The 13,629-nt window shown below is 46.2% G+C and overlaps 1 protein-coding gene across 3 annotated transcripts in view; it reads right to left on the bottom strand.

The window, feature by feature from the left end:
• The window catches only part of ST8SIA5 (ST8 alpha-N-acetyl-neuraminide alpha-2,8-sialyltransferase 5), a 70,206-nt gene extending 60,179 nt beyond the window's left edge, over positions 1 to 10,027 (bottom strand). For all 3 annotated transcript variants that reach the window (XM_061169887.1, XM_061169888.1, XM_061169889.1), the window contains exon 1: positions 9,897 to 10,027. In XM_061169887.1, the coding sequence (XP_061025870.1) occupies positions 9,897 to 10,027 (131 nt within the window). The remainder of the gene's footprint in view (positions 1 to 9,896) is intronic.
• Between the last annotated feature and the right edge of the window lie 3,602 nt (positions 10,028 to 13,629).

The raw sequence follows: 13,629 nt of genomic DNA, 5'->3' as shown, positions 1-13,629 counted from the left end.
GAAATACAGTATGCTAACACATATATATGGAATCTAAGGGAAAAAAAAAAAAAAAAAGAGGTCATGAAGAACCTAGTGGCAAGATGGGAATAAAGACACAGACCTACTAGAGAATGGACTTGAGGATATGGGGAGGGGGAGGGGTGAGATGTGACAGGGTGAGAGAGTGTCATGGACATATATACACTACCAAATGTAAAATAGATAACTAGTGGGAAGCAGCCGCATAGCACAGGGAGATCAGCTCGGTGCTTTGTGACCACCTAGAGGGGTGGGATAGGGAGGGTGGGAGGGAGGGAGATGCAAGAGGGAAGAGATATGGCAACATATGTATATGTGTAACTGATTCACTTTGTTGTAAAGCAGAAGCTAGCACACCATTGTAAAGCAATTATACTTCAATAAAGATGTTTAAAAAAAAAAAACAAAACAAAACTAAGCACACAGACTCAATGGTGACACTTTACCACCATTTCCCTTAAAATCAGGATTAATGACACCATATACAAAAATTAATTCAAAATGGATCAAAGACCTCAACATAAGAGCTAAAACTATAAAAACTCTTAGAAGAAAACATAGGTGTAAATCTTTGTGACACTGGATATTGTACACAGGCAATGGTTTCTTAGATATGACACCTAAAGTACAAGCAACTAATGAAAACTGTAGATGAATTGGAATTCATCAGAGTTAAAACTTTCATGCTGTAAAGGACATCATCAAGAAAGTGAAAGGCAACCCATAAAATGAGAGAAATATTTTTCAAATCATATGTCTGACAAGAGACTTATATTTGAAATCTATAAAGAACACCTAAAACTCAATAATGAAAAGACAAATCGTCCAATTTAAAAATGGGCAAAGAATATGAATAGGCATTTCTCCAAAGAATATATACAAATGGCCAATAATAAGCACACAAAAGATGCTCCACATCCCCAGCCATCAGGGAAACACAAAATCAAACCCACAATGAAATACCACTTCAAAACCACTAAGATGACTGATCAAAAAGACAGATAATAATGAGTGTTTCCAAGGATGTGGTGAACTTGGAATCCTCATACACTGCTGGAGGGAATGTAAAATGGTATAACCACTTCAGAAAACAGCCTGGCAATTCCTCAAATGGTAAAACATAGAGTTACCATATGACCCAACAATTCCACTTGTAGGTATATACCTAAGAGAAATGAAAACGCATGTCCACTGAAAAACTTGTACACAAATGCTCATAGCAGTCTTATTCATAACAGCAAAAATGTGGAAAGAACCCAAAAATTCCATCATTAATGGATAAATAAAATATGGTATATCCATAAATTGAATATTACTCGTCAATAAACAGAAGCGAAGTACTGACTTGGGACTGACATATACACACTGCTATATTTAAAATAGATAACCAACAGGGACCTACTGTATAGCACGGGAAATTCTGCTCAATATTCTGTAATAACCTAAATAGCAAAAGAACTTGAAAAAGAATAGATACATGTATATGTATAATTGAATCACTTTGCTGTACACCCGAAACTAACACAACATTGTTAATCAACTATACTCCAATATAAAATAAAAATTAAAAAAGAAGAAATGAAGAACTGACACATGCTACAACATGGATGAACCTTGAAAATACGCTTAGTGAAATATGCCAGTCACATAGGACCACATATTGTATGTTTCCATTCATATGAAATGTCCAGAATAGACAAATCCATAGAGACAGATTAGTGTATTTATTCATTTCTAGAGCTGGGAGATATAGGGGTACTAGGGGGTGATGGCTAAGGGGTACAGGGTTTCTTTTGCAGGGTAAGGAAAATGTTCTAAAATTGATTGTGGTGAGGGATGCATAACTGTGTGAATATGCTAAGAGCCATTTAATTGTATACTTCAAATGGGTGAATTTTATGAATTTATAGATGGGTGGATTTATGAGTATATTTCAATATAGCTATTCTTTTTTTTAAAAAAATTTAAGGAAAAATATCAGAATTAAGGCCAGGATATTCTCTATGACATTTTTATTGAACATGATATCAAAGGTCCTAATCAGCACAGTAAGATAAGAAAAGTAAATTAAGGTATAAGGGTTGTAATTTCATTCTTTTACATGTAGCTCTCCAGTTTTCCCAGCACCACTTATTGAAGAGGCTGTTTTTTCTCCATTGTACATTCTTGCTTCCTTTATCATAGATTAGGTGACCATATGTCTGTGGGTTTATCTCTGGGCTTTCTATCTTGTTCCATTAGTCTATATTTCTGTTTTTTTGCCAGTACCATACTGTCTTGATTACTATAGCTTTGTAATATAGTCTGAAGGCAGGGATCCTGATTCCTCCAGCTCCGTTTTTCTTTCTCAAGATTGCTTTGGCTATTCAGGGTCTTTTGTGTTTCCATACGAATTGTAAAATTTTCTGTTCTAGTTCTGTGAAAAATGTCATTGGTAATTTGATAGAGATTGCTTTGAATCTGTAGATTGCTTTGAGTAGTATAGCCATTTTCACAATATTGAGTCTTCCAATCCAAGAACATGGTATATCTCTCCATGTGTTTGTGTCATCTTTGATTTCTTTCATCAGCATCTTATAGTTTTCTGCATACAGGTCTTTTGCCTCCTTAGGTAGGTTTAGTCCTAGGTATTTTATTACTTTTGTTGCAATGGTAAATGGGATTATTTCCTTAATTTCTCTTTCTGATCTTTCGTTGTTAGTGTATAGGAATGCGAGAGATTTCTGTGTATTAATTTTGTATTCTGTGACTTTACTAAATTCATTGATTAGCTCTAATAGTTTTCTGGTGGCATCTTCAGGATTTCTATGTATAGTATCATGTCATCTGCAAACAGTGACAGTTTTACTTCACTCCCTAAAACCATACACAAAAATAAACTCAAAATGGATAAAAGACCTGAATGTAAGGTCAGACACTATAAAACCTCTTAGAAGAAAACATAGGCAGAACACTCTTTGACATAAATCGCAGCAGGATCTTTTTTGACCCACTTCCCAGAGTAATGAAAATAAAAATAAAAGTTAACAAATGGGACCTAATTAAATTTAAAAGTTTTTGCACAGCAAAGGAAACCATAAACAAGACAAAAAGACAACACTCAGAATGGGAGAAAATATTTGCAAACGAAGCAACGGACAAAGGATTAATCTCCAAAATATACAAACAGCTCATGCAGCTCAATATCAAAAAAAAACAACAACCCAATCAAATAATGGGCGGAAGACCTAAACAGACATTTCTCCAAAGAAGACATACAGATGGCCAAGAAACACATGAAAAGATGGTCAACATCACTAATTATTAGAGAAATGCAAATCAAAACTGCAGTGAGGTATCACCTCACACCAGTCAGAATGGCCATCATCAAAAAATCTACAAACAATAAATGCTGGAGAGGGTGTGGAGAAAAGGGAACCCTCTTATACTGTTGGTGGGAATGTAAATTGGTGCAGCCACTATGGAGAACAGTAATGGATGTTCCTTAAAAAACTAAAAATAGAACTACCATATGACCCAGCAGTCCCACTACTGGACATATACCATATTCAAAAAGACACATGCACCCTAATGTTCATAGCAGCACTATTTACTATAGCCAGGACATGGAAGCAACCTAAATGTCCATCAACAGAGGAATGGATAAAGAAGATGTGGTACATATATATGATGGAATATTACTCAGCCATAAAAAGGAACAAAATTGGGTCATTTGTAGAGACGTGGATGGACCTAGAGACTGTCATACAGAGTGAAGTAAGTCAGAAAGAGAAAAACAAATATATATTAACACATATGTGGAATCTAGAAAAATGGTATAGATGATCTTGTTTGCAAAACAGAAATAGAGACACAGACATAGAGAACAAACGTATGGCCACCAAGGAGGGAAAGGGGGGGGATGAATTCAGAGATTGGGATTGACATATATATACTATTGAAACTATGTATACAATAAATAACTAATGAGAACCTCCTGTATAGCTCAGGGAACTCTACTCAGTGCTGTGTGGCGACCTAAATGGGAAGGAAATCCAAAAAAGAGGGGATATATGTATACATATAGCTGATTCACTTTGCTGTACAGTAGAAACTAACACAGCATTGTAGAGCAACTATACTCCAATAAAAATTAATTTTTTAAAAAAAGGTATGATGGTTGTAATGAAAGGGAAAAAAAAGTCTACAAAGAAATCCCAGAAGACTCTACAGATAAATTATTATTATTATGTGTTGATTATTATTATTATCCTCAAGCTTGCTGATTATAAAATCAATATACAAAAAAATCAAATTTATTTTTTATACTAGCTACAAATGGTTAGAAAATATAATTTTTTAAAGATTTTTTTTTACAATAGCAGTAAAAACTATGCAGCTAGAGATAAATCTAACAAAAAATGTTCAAATTCTTTATGGAGAATTATAAAGCTCCACTGAGAGACAGTGAAGGAGGGCATTCAAGGCCCATGCCTATCTAGTCGTCCTCTGAGATTAAGTTTAAAAGGCAGGTTGCGACCAGATCACACAGTGTCCTTTCTACCTTAAAAAAAACAAACAAACAAAAAAACAGAAACATTGCCCTTTCCCTGCCCCTCTGTTAAAGTATGAGTAACTGAAGTCCTTAACACTCCAGGGATATGAGTTTATGTGAAGATTTTAGCACTAACAAAGGGAATTTGGAGCAGTGGAGGGCTCAAAGGAAGAGGGGACAATTTCCATGCCCTCATTCTAGAAACTCCTTCTTTTGGCCCTGTCCCCAACATTCACCCCAAGACCTCCCTTGCCTCTAGTGCCAAACCCCGATTGGCCCTTTCATACCTGATCCCTCTGCAGTGCAAGTCACAGGTGCCCACTCTCAGCCTGGTGCCCTTATCCCTAGTTTCCTCAACACCTCCATCTCCTCCCTCCCCTGCACCTCTCTGCGGCCACAGCTTCCGGCCAGCTCGCCTCTCTCAAGCCCTTAGGTGCAGGCACCCCTCGAGGCTCTCCTCTGTGCCCCTCCCTGCCCATCTTCATCTTTCACTCTGCTCTCTCCTGGGTGATTTCATCCAATTCCATCACACGGGCCAGTGTTTTTCTAACTAAGGGTTTCAACCAACAGATTATAAAATCAATTCAGTGGTTTGCCCCCAGAATTAAAAAAAAAAAAAATTATTGCAGTAAAATATACATAACATAAAATTTACCATTTTAACTGTTTCAAGTGTACAGTCCAGCGATATTAAGCACAACCACATTGTTGTGCAACCATCATCATCTTCTATCTCCAAAATTTTTCATCTTCCCAAACTGAAACTCTGTACTCCTTAAACACTTACTCCCTATTCCTCCACCCTGCAGCCCTTGGCAACCATTCTGCTTTCTGTCTCTATAAATTTGACTACTCATATAAGTGGAACCATACAATATTAGTCCTTTTGTGACTGGCTTATTTCACTTAGCATAACATCTTCAAGGTTCGTCCATGCTGTAGCATGCATCAGAATGTCCTTTTTGTAGAGTAGAAACTAACACACTTTGTAAAACAACTATACCACAATAAAAAAAGAATTTCCTTTTTAAGGCTGAATTTATGTTTTAAATGAAGTGAAACAGAATTATTTAATGAAGTAGAATAGAAAATATTAAAGTGAATTTCTCATAATAAGGCCAAATATTCTTTCACAAAATGCAGTTGGATGTGTATGTGAGTGTGTCCTGGATCTCTGGGTATAACATATTTCTTAACTGTGGATAACAATCATAAAAGTTGGAAAAATGCTGATTTTGATGCTTGGCGACTCCAAAATCTCCATTGTTAGTCTGGCTCTTGTCCACCCACAGTTCCCGAGCTCCTTTCCAATGAGCTGCTGGAGAGTTCCAAGTGGATTGCCTTGCAGTGTCTGAGCAGATCTAGACTCGAACTTGTTACCCTCTTTGCTCCAGACAAGCTCCTTCTCACATATTTCCCACTTAGTTCTCCATAACCCGGCCCTGCCTGCCTCACCCTGCCCCACCCTCCCCCCAGCTATATATGAGGTATGAAGAATTACTCAAGTCTCCCCTGCACCTTTCTACCGTTGTTCAACCTGGGTATCTTCCCCCATCCTTCCATATTCCCATGTTCTTAGGGGTCATTCCCCTTTCCTTAAGACTTCCTTCAAATGCCTCCCTGCACCTTGAAGATACCCTGGTTCACTATGGCTCCCTCCACATCCTTAGAGTTCCTTGTCCACACCTCCAGTGTGGCTTGTGTATGTGTTATGTGTCCTTCTGTCTTCCCCATAGACTGTGAGCTCCCGAGAACCCTGGGCTGTGTCTGTCTTGCACACCATTGTGGTGTTCAGCGTGTAGGAAATCTTCGTTAAGGATTTGTTCAATCAAGAACAGATGTGGAGCCAAGAAGCACCAAGGGCAAACTTCACAGCTCTGTTTCTTGCCTTTCCCTCCTAATCCACATACAGCACACCTTCTCCTGTAGAGACCCTGAGCCCGCTAAGCCACCTGCGCTGCCCCACCTTCCTCCTCTCCTCCTCCCTCCTCCTCCCCTCCGTCTCCCCTCCACTCCCTTTCCCGGAAGTGTCCCCTTCCGGGAGGGAGAAGCCAGGGGCCCAAAGAAAGAATGCAGACTGACTCACACCCCCACTTCCTTCTGGTGTAATCTGTCCCTGATTCTCACCGGAACAGCTGGCCCTCTTTGTGCCCCTGAGCTCTTTGTGTCACATCAAACAATGAAGGCTCTGCCGAATGCATCCACACAGCTCAGCACAGAAGCAAAGAATGGACAAATGAATCCCTGGCTCCAAAGTAGACCTGCCCCCAGCACCACGTTCTCCTCACTTCTGACCAGGCTGTGACAACGCCTCCCTTTCTCTCCCTTTCTCTACCTCTTCCTTAAAAGGCTTTCATCACATCCCTACTCTACTCAAGGATCACATGTGGCTCCCTATGGCCTAATGAACCAAGTTCCAACTGTCCTTCCCAATCTGCAAAGCACTTCACTGAAGCCGCTGACCCAATATTACGTCCATCCCCTCCTTCCCTACACTCCCCCTTACGCCAGTGGGATCCACATCTTCACTGTGTCCCTGTGATCACTACCCCTGCCCGTGTGCACGCACACACCACTTTCAATTGTTTCTTCATTACCCAATATTTTGAGAACCTACTATGTGCCAGGCACCATATTTGGCACTCAGGGTACAGCTGGGGACAAAACAGACTGAACCCCTACCTCATGGAATTTTCATCTAGAGTAGGGTTTCTCCCCCTTCAGCACTGCTGACATTTGGGGCTGGATAAGTCTTTTGTCGTGGACGGGCCATGCATTGCAGCATCTTTAGCCCTATCCCTGCCCTCAGCCTGCAAGATGTCAGATGCTCTCCTCTCCCCACTGTGACAAGCAAGTGTCTCCAGGCATTGCCTGGGGAACAACACTGCCCTCTATTGAGAACCAGGGGCCTAGAGCAGCAGAGAGGACTTGTTAAAATCATCTGAGGAGCTTGTTAAAAAAGCAGGTTACTGGATCCCACCCCCAGAGAGGGGCCCGGGAATCTGCATTTCAATGGCCATGCAGGTGACTTTGATGCAGGCTGTTCCAGGACATCTGCTGGAGGAACACTCAAGTGTTTCTACACAGGAGACAGACCAATAATCCCATCAAGTCTATTCATTACAGTGATGAGATGTGTAGGAAACAAGATAGGGGAGCAGGTGCTATTCGTGCTCCGATGTGGCAGCCGCAACCTGGTTCAAGGTCAGGACAGCCTCCAGGAGCAGCTAACCAAAGGTTAAGCCAAGTGCGACAGCACAGGTAGGGTCAACCTGGGAGAGGTGCGAGGAGGCAGTGCCACATCTCCGCACCTTTGCTCCTGCCCTCTTCGGTTCCTGATGTGCACTTCCGCTCACCTGCCCAAAGCTTCTCCTTCCATCACGGGCCCACTCAGGTCAAGCCTTCTCCGGGCAGTCTTCCCTAACAGCTCCAGCCCAGTGGTGCCTCCCGCCTTAAACATTTCAACGCTCATTCCTATCTCATTTGTGGCCGTTGTGTTTCCCCAAGTAGACATCAAGCCCCCTGGACACCAGGACCACATCATCTTCTTTAAAGACCCCATGGTGCCCTTCCAGGATTGAATACATGCAACTTTTGCTTGCTTGATTGGATTTATCCAGTCCCTGGAGTGAGGCCTGTGAGGTGGCCTCTGAGACTGAGGGGCTCAGGGTCTCTGTGTGAGAGGATGGGATGCAACTGGTATGCCCGCTGAACTCCGGGCAGCCGGCGCATCCACCCAAGATCAGGGAGGGCCTGCCGGGGCAAGCACTCAGAAGCTGAGCTGCCGTTTGCCGTGGGCATGGATATTCTCCCACTGTTGACGAGGCGGCAATGATCTCGGCAGCCCCGGCAGCTCTGGGTAGGTGCCAGCAGGGGGTAGGAACCCAGAGCCATCCTGCTGAGGAGTAAGTGCAGCAAGCAGGCCATTTGGGGCCCAGCAGGGTCATCTCTGGGGGGCAGCAGGCCCAATGGGCTCCAGCAAGCCAGGAGACTCTCTGAAAATGTCCTTTAAAGATACCAGCACCAGGCAGAGCTCGTCAGCTGCCCTCAACCAGAGAAAAACGGTCTCTGGGAAGGTCAGGAGCAGTGGCTGGTTGGAAACAAATGTCCTGGCCAAGGGGCCTCATCCTACCCAGCTCTGGGACATGGAGCGGAAAATGGCCTAACTGCTTGGCTTTCCTACTGTGAGCCAAGGCCCAGCAGCAATGTCACTCTCCCATCCCTGACTGCCGCCCAGACTAGGGGCACAAATGACTGATGTGGAATCCAAAGGATGAAAAGAGAACAACTGTTTTATTATTTAGAAGTTCAGAGAAGACGGGATGTTTATATAGCTAGCCAGGCATTTTGTTTTCTATCAGCCTCGCCGGGGAGGGGCAGCGAGAGTAGGAAGACAACTGACAGCAAAGGAAAAACCTCCAGCAGAAAAGAGAGGCGGGTTCTTTCCAAAAGAGGCTCTGAAATGGGAGGATCCTAGGGCAGCCCTCTCCCCAAGCCCTGAAACCAGGCAGAGTAACCCGAAGCTGTTCCCCTCAGCCAGCAGGGCAGGCAGAAGAAAACGGTTGGCATTTCCATATATTTTCCGCACACACAGGGACTGAGGCTGGGCCCGAGTTTCTGAGTGACACCTCCTACTGCTCTATCTCTTAATGGAGTTGGCCCGTGGATGAGGTGGGGTGGGAGGAGAGCCCAGGAGGGGAGGGTTAACTTCTGCTGCAGCTCTGACCTTCTGCGTAAGGATGAGAAAGAACCATCTGTTTCAGAGGGATCAGGTTGTGAGTTTCACAGATCCAGTGGTTACTGGTTTATAAGGATTCACTATCTCTGTCGCATCGTCCTAGCCCATTATCCCCCCAACCTAACCCGGCACTCCTGCGGGGAACAATATGCTTTTTCCCCTAAGGGCCCCCACAAAAGTTCAGGACTAGAGTGGTAACCCTATCCGATTTTGAGCCCTCCACACCCGGCAGCCTCCCCTCCAACCAAATGGTCATGGCGCTGTAGATTTGGGGACACCGATCTGACCCCTGCGGCCGCTCAGGGCATTCACATGGATTTATCGTCAGCTTGGCCGCTCCGAACTCCAACCTGTCCCGCATTTTTCACAACAGAACAAAGTTGTTGGGCGCCTCCGGCCAGCGCTGGGCAGGCGTTCTCCTCTAGCTGGGAGGAGAGATGCGCTTCAGAGCGCGGTGACCCGAACCTAACGCGGCGGTGTTCGAGGCTAAATGCAGACCCCACGGTCGCTCACCCCGGGGACGCCGAGGCGGATGCTGCGGCCGCCCCCTGGGGACTCACCCGCGGGCTCCGCGCGCCCCGACCCGCGCTCGGACTTTCTTACCTCTTGATGTAGTTCCTGCCATACAAGATCTGTTGCAGCAAGGTCACCAAGGCGAAGGCGCAGATGAAGATGAAGAGCAAAGTTCGGTTCCCCAACAAATCCCGGTTCGCCGAGGGGTCCGCGTAGCGCATCCTGGCGGCCGCTCGCGCACGGCGGGGCGCGGCGTGCGCCAGGCGCCTGGGGGCCCCCGCAATCACGCGCGGGGCTGCGGGGCCCCCGGGGGCGCGCGGCCCACCAGGCGCCTCTCCGCGCGGTCAGGAGGGTGGGGGACTTCTCCGGGCAAAGTTTCCGGCTGGCGAAGCCGGAGCAGGGGCATCCGAGCATCGCCCGCGGCGGTGCGGCTGGCAGAACAGGGCAGGCCTCTGGGAACTCGACAGCGGCCCCGAGCCTTCCCTCCGGATGCCTTTCCCTCCCGGCGTCCGCACCCGGCAGCCTCCGATTTCCCTGCGGAGGGGCGACGCCAGGTGCCCTGAGCGCGGGCGGCCCCTCCTGCCGAGGTGGCGGCCAATGGGGAGCGGGGCACGGGCAAGGTCCGCCTGTGCGCCCGAGAGCGCCGCACACCGCCCCCTCCGGCCAGGCTTCGGATCGGTCTTCGAGCGCAGTGCCCGGCCCTGGCGGGCCACGTCCGATCCCCGGGCCTGCAGCGAGGGAGCGCGAAGGTCGGCCTTCAGTTCTGCAGATGGGAGGTAGGGGACAAAACACCCGGACAGTCTGGGTGAAGACAGGCTGGCGATGGAAAGGGGGAGGGGTGGAGCTGAAAATGCCGGGTTTGAATCGTGGAATTTAAAAAGGAGGCAGGAAGGGAAACCGCGACTGCGGAGCTGGGCTGGCTGGAGGGGAGCATTTGCATGCGGCGCGCAAGGCACCGAGTCACCGCCGCGGCCGCGTCCTCGCGCTCTCGGGGAGATTTCTCCGGAGAAAGCGGAGCAAGGTCAGCCGGGTAGCCCTTCAAGGACGGAGCGCGCGGCTCCTGCATGCTGATGGCCTGCGGGATCGCCCGTCCGCGTCCCGGGCGCCCCACTCCAGCAGGGAGGAGATTCAGGGGCTCTCCGCCAGGGCCACAGGCCTCCTCCCACTCCCCAGCCGCAGCTCCCGCCTGTTCGTCAAAGAAAGACCTCATTGTCACCGAGACACTGGGACCTTGTCTCATCCTTGGAACCACTCGTAAATCTTAGGTCAGGCAGCTGGCCGCCTTCGGGAGCCACTGTCCCCCAAAGCTTTAGTAAGTCACTGTCTAGAAAGGTCTGTGCTTCAGGGGTGCACACCAGGGAAAAATAAACAGAAATGCAATGCCAAAGCCGTACCGCATCAGAAATCCTAACCACGAACTGTGCTCCCCCCTCCTCCCCTCCCCCCGCACCCCACCCCGCACGCCCAGCCACAGCCCTGGCAGCCTGGCACTGCGAGTCTCCACCGCCTGAGAGTCACGTGCCCCCGGCGGTCACCAAGTAGCCCTCACTGGATGATTCTAGGGCGCCCCTTCCCAGGGCCCTCCAGCCAGTCGGGGAGGTTCTAGAGTCAGGTCGGGGCTTCAACTTGGAACTTGACTGGAACTCGAATCTCTCAGCAAGAAAAAGAACTTTGACGGTGAAGTGCCCAGACTCCAATATTCTGGTCTCGGCATTTAATAGTTTGCTCTTTGAACTGAAAAGACCAAAGAACACATGGTTAAATCTCATGATTAGGGTTCCACCAATGTCTTGGAATTCATGCTAATTTACAAGGTGAAAGTGGACCCTGTGCTATCTATGTATCAAATGCATATTATCCATGAGGTTGCCAGTAGGCGTTTTAGCCAACGAAAGAAATAATACATAAACATTTAGATGGTCCATTATTATTATAATCCCCACATTTGATTGGTGTCTTGCACATCAAAGTGCTTGCTTTTGCATATACTAATGAGTTAGCACCTCCTAGGCTCCGGCTAACCCAGTCTACAGTCAATAGGTTCAAAGCTCAAAGACTGGAATCCGAGAGGTAGCTCTTTCTCCCACACCCACAGGCAGGGTTGGCTTCCAGGGAGTGGGACCAGTGCCATAACCCACACCCTCAGCCTTGGCTTAACGTTCCACTCTTACTGTTTTCAAATTCTCAATTTTTGAACAAGGAGGCCCAGTACTTCACTTTGCAATGGGCCACATAAATTATGTAGCAGATCCAGCACGCAGGCTCAAGTTAACAGAGTCCTAGCTCTTCACTTAGTTGGCCCTTGCCCGCAGTGTGCATAAGGTATATCACCATCACGCCAGGCAAGACACTCTCTTGTTTCCTTTCCTTTCCTGCTTATTCTCCACTCACATCAGGTACCGACACTTATAGCTGTCTTTGGATGCACGCTTCCCTGGAAAAACCAAACGAGTCTATTTTAAAATAATAAATCCAAATTATTCTAAAAATGTACAGCTTGCTGAGTTTTCACAAGTTAAATACACCATGTAGCCAGCGCACACAGATCAAGAAACAAAAACATTATCAGTCCCCCAGAATCTCCTCCTGCAGCTTTCTAGTTACTACACACTCAAGAATAACCACCATTTGACTTCTAACACCAAAGATCAGTGCTTCCTTTTCTTACATTTTATGGAAGATGGACATGGAATCATACATTATATGTTCTTTCATGTCTGACTGCCTTTGCCCACCATTGACTGTGAGATTCATCCCTGTTGTGTGGTAGGCAGAATTCTAAGACGGCCCCCAAGATTCCTCATCCTCTCTTGTACTCGCAGCCTCTCCCAGTTATTCAATTGAACATTAATCTAGGTGCTGCTGTAAAGGCATTTTGCAGATGTAATTAAGACCCAAATCAGTTGGCTTTAAGGTATGGAGATTGTTCTCAGTGGACCTGATCACATGAGCCCTGAAAAAGTATGGGGCTTTTTCTGGTGAAAGGGAAATGAAGTATGAGAGGAATTGACACAAGGGAAATTCTTCATTGTTGGTTTTGAAGATCGAGGGGTCCTCATGGATACAGACGGCCTCTAGGAGCTGACATTGGCTCCTGGTGACAGGCAGCAAGGAAATAGGGACCTCAGTCCTCCAGTCACAAAAAAGGGCCCGAATTCTGCTAACAACCCAAATGAACTTGGAAGAGGATCCTGAGCTTCAGCACCTACACCTTAACTTCAGCCTGTGAGGCCCTCAGCAGAAAACCCAGCTACACCGGGCCCAGATTTAAGACTAGCACAACTGTGAGCTGGTAAGTGTGTGTTGATTTCAACTGCTAGGTTTGTGGTAATTTGTTTCACAGCAACAGAAAACTAATGCCTTGTGTGTTAGAGTTCAGTTTATAGTATGCCATTGTTGGACTGTAGTGCAACTTGTTTATCCATTCTCCTGTTGACGGACGTCTGCATAGTTGCAGCCATGAATATTCCAGTGCATGTCTTTTGGTGCATATATGCGTGCGTATCTGTTGGCTATCAGGATTTAGAAGTGAAGTTGCTGGGGCATGGAGTACTTATGCTCAGCTTTAGTGACTACTGCTAAACAGTTTCCAAAGGGATAAGTTACTTTTTCGTAGGTAATTTATTCAGACTTGCCATGACCAAATAAGGAACTGGTCCCATCCTAGCTGATACTAACTAGCTAATCTAATAGCAAAAAGCCCACCAAGCCAAGAACCAAAATAGTCAAGAGAAAATAACAGCTTTAAACCCTGGATATTGTCTCTCCTCAATGGCCTGGTCACCTGCATGAATCAGCAGCGAAGAATATTGATGCTGGCATT

The sequence above is a fragment of the Eubalaena glacialis genome, chromosome 15 (assembly GCF_028564815.1).
Source record: "Eubalaena glacialis isolate mEubGla1 chromosome 15, mEubGla1.1.hap2.+ XY, whole genome shotgun sequence".
NCBI classification, from domain to species: domain Eukaryota; kingdom Metazoa; phylum Chordata; class Mammalia; order Artiodactyla; family Balaenidae; genus Eubalaena; species Eubalaena glacialis.
Note: the sequence above shows the minus strand (reverse complement) of the source record. Positions and strands in the feature narration are given on the sequence as shown.